The sequence below is a fragment of the Notothenia coriiceps genome, unplaced genomic scaffold (genome assembly GCF_000735185.1).
Source record: "Notothenia coriiceps isolate Sejong01 unplaced genomic scaffold, NC01 NC01_scaffold00020170, whole genome shotgun sequence".
NCBI classification, from domain to species: Eukaryota; Metazoa; Chordata; class Actinopteri; order Perciformes; family Nototheniidae; genus Notothenia; species Notothenia coriiceps.
Genome location: NW_011352871.1, coordinates 1 through 1,694, shown reverse-complemented (window position 1 = coordinate 1,694; position 1,694 = coordinate 1). Strand labels below are relative to the sequence as shown.

At 39.6% G+C, this 1,694-nt stretch overlaps 1 protein-coding gene across 1 annotated transcript; it reads left to right on the top strand.

Annotated features, from left to right (window-relative positions):
- Positions 1-81: 81 nt before the first annotated feature.
- Positions 82-919, top strand: LOC104952555 (coiled-coil domain-containing protein lobo homolog; the record flags this gene model as incomplete). Its single annotated transcript, XM_010779392.1, has 2 exons — positions 82-238; positions 688-919. Coding segments are annotated over exons 1-2 (347 nt in total), but the record flags the coding sequence as incomplete, so codon positions are not given.
- Between the last annotated feature and the right edge of the window lie 775 nt (positions 920-1,694).

Genomic DNA, 1,694 nt, shown 5'->3' with positions numbered 1-1,694 from the left:
GGGTGTGTGTGTGTGTGTGTGTGTGTGTGTGTGTGTGTGTGTGTGTGTGTGTGTGTGTGTGTGTGTGTGTGTGTGTGTGTGTGTGTGTGTGTGTGTGTGTGTGTTAAAGGCACTGAAGTGGTCATGGTGAGAGAGTTGTATCATCAGAGAAACGACCACCTGGTGGAGAGGGAGATCAACGAGGTGGACAAATTCACCACAGAGCGCTTCAGACGTGGAAGACCTTTCCACCTTTTATGTAAATATACTTTTTGTGCTGCTGTCTGTCCAACAAAACCAAACACTCCACCGAAGACACATTTAACTGAAATGTACAATCGTGTTGGAAACAACAACAAAAACATGTATCCATTTAAAAGTAAAGTATTATCTGTGAGTTCATTATGGCTCAACAGCTTTTCCATTTTAACTTTTATAATTGTCATAGAAAGCCCTTACGGATATGTGAAAGTGCATATTGGATTACTTAATTTTCCTTTTTACTTAAATAAAAAAACATGCATATGTTGATGTGTTAAAAATAAATATAATGCTGTTGTGGAATAACCTGTTTATTTTCAAGTCTTCATTTTCATTAAATCCCCGATGAGCTTACAGTGAACAGGAACCAGCAGGCTTTAGTCGTAGCTGTCGTTCCCTCAGAGTTACGTCAGCGTCCTGAGTGTCGGTGTTTTGTTTTATTCTCAGTTCACAGGTACACATCCAATAGCACCGACACAGAGCGTGAGATGGAGTTCAGCAGTGACCGTGGTGAAGATCTGCTGCGGAGGGTGGAGTCATCGGATGAAATGACGGAGTCCTTCGAGGGCCGCAGGGACTTCCTCTACTGCCGGCACGTTGTTTTCCAACCACAGATTAAGCTTTCACGAGAAGATTTGGAAAGCCATCTGAAAGTCCGAGAAATAGAGGTAAAACATATGTAACACGTGAAAAACACACACTTGGGTCATTTTATAATAATTGCATTAGTTATACCATGAGTTCTGGATAGTTGAACATTATTTTGGTTTAAAACAATGTTTTTAATGACAAGAAATCTCAGGAAACGACAACAGCCTTTCTGACCTCCTGTCCGTTGCCCTCAGCTCAAAGCCCATTGGTTCCTGCTGATAATGGCAATCTTTTAAAACACAAAACTATGTAAATATTTTTAGATTTTAATTCATTTAAAGTCTCATTAATTGCCAAGCTGTCCCCTGTTGCTTTTATCAAACAAACGGGAGGAAATAGTGCATTTGTACGGGACTATTTTCAACGGCGGATTAATCCACATTTGGTCCTGTAGTGAGTATTTGTGGTAGTAGAAAGGTGTAAGTGGGAGTCAAAGTAGGCTACATTGTCTGTGTTCATTGCACAGGTGGAAGTAAGACACATGGTCATGTCACTAGCAAGTCTAAGCTAAGTGTAAGTCAAGTGGAGTCTCTTATCAATGAAAGTCAAGCATGTCTTAAGTATCAAATGTCCTACTCGTCTAAACCCATGCCTCTTAATGGTAACGTAGGAACATGTCACACAGTTATTATTGTGTTTTTTAAATCATTTTGGGCAAAAGTTTAGAGATATATTATGCCCCTGTGAAGAAAAAACACAATGTTTGGACTCATACTTCAAGAATGGCTTGAGAGAGAAATATGTATTAAAGTGCTGGTAGGAGTTACATAAAAGCTCAATTTGAAACGTATCTAATGGAATTG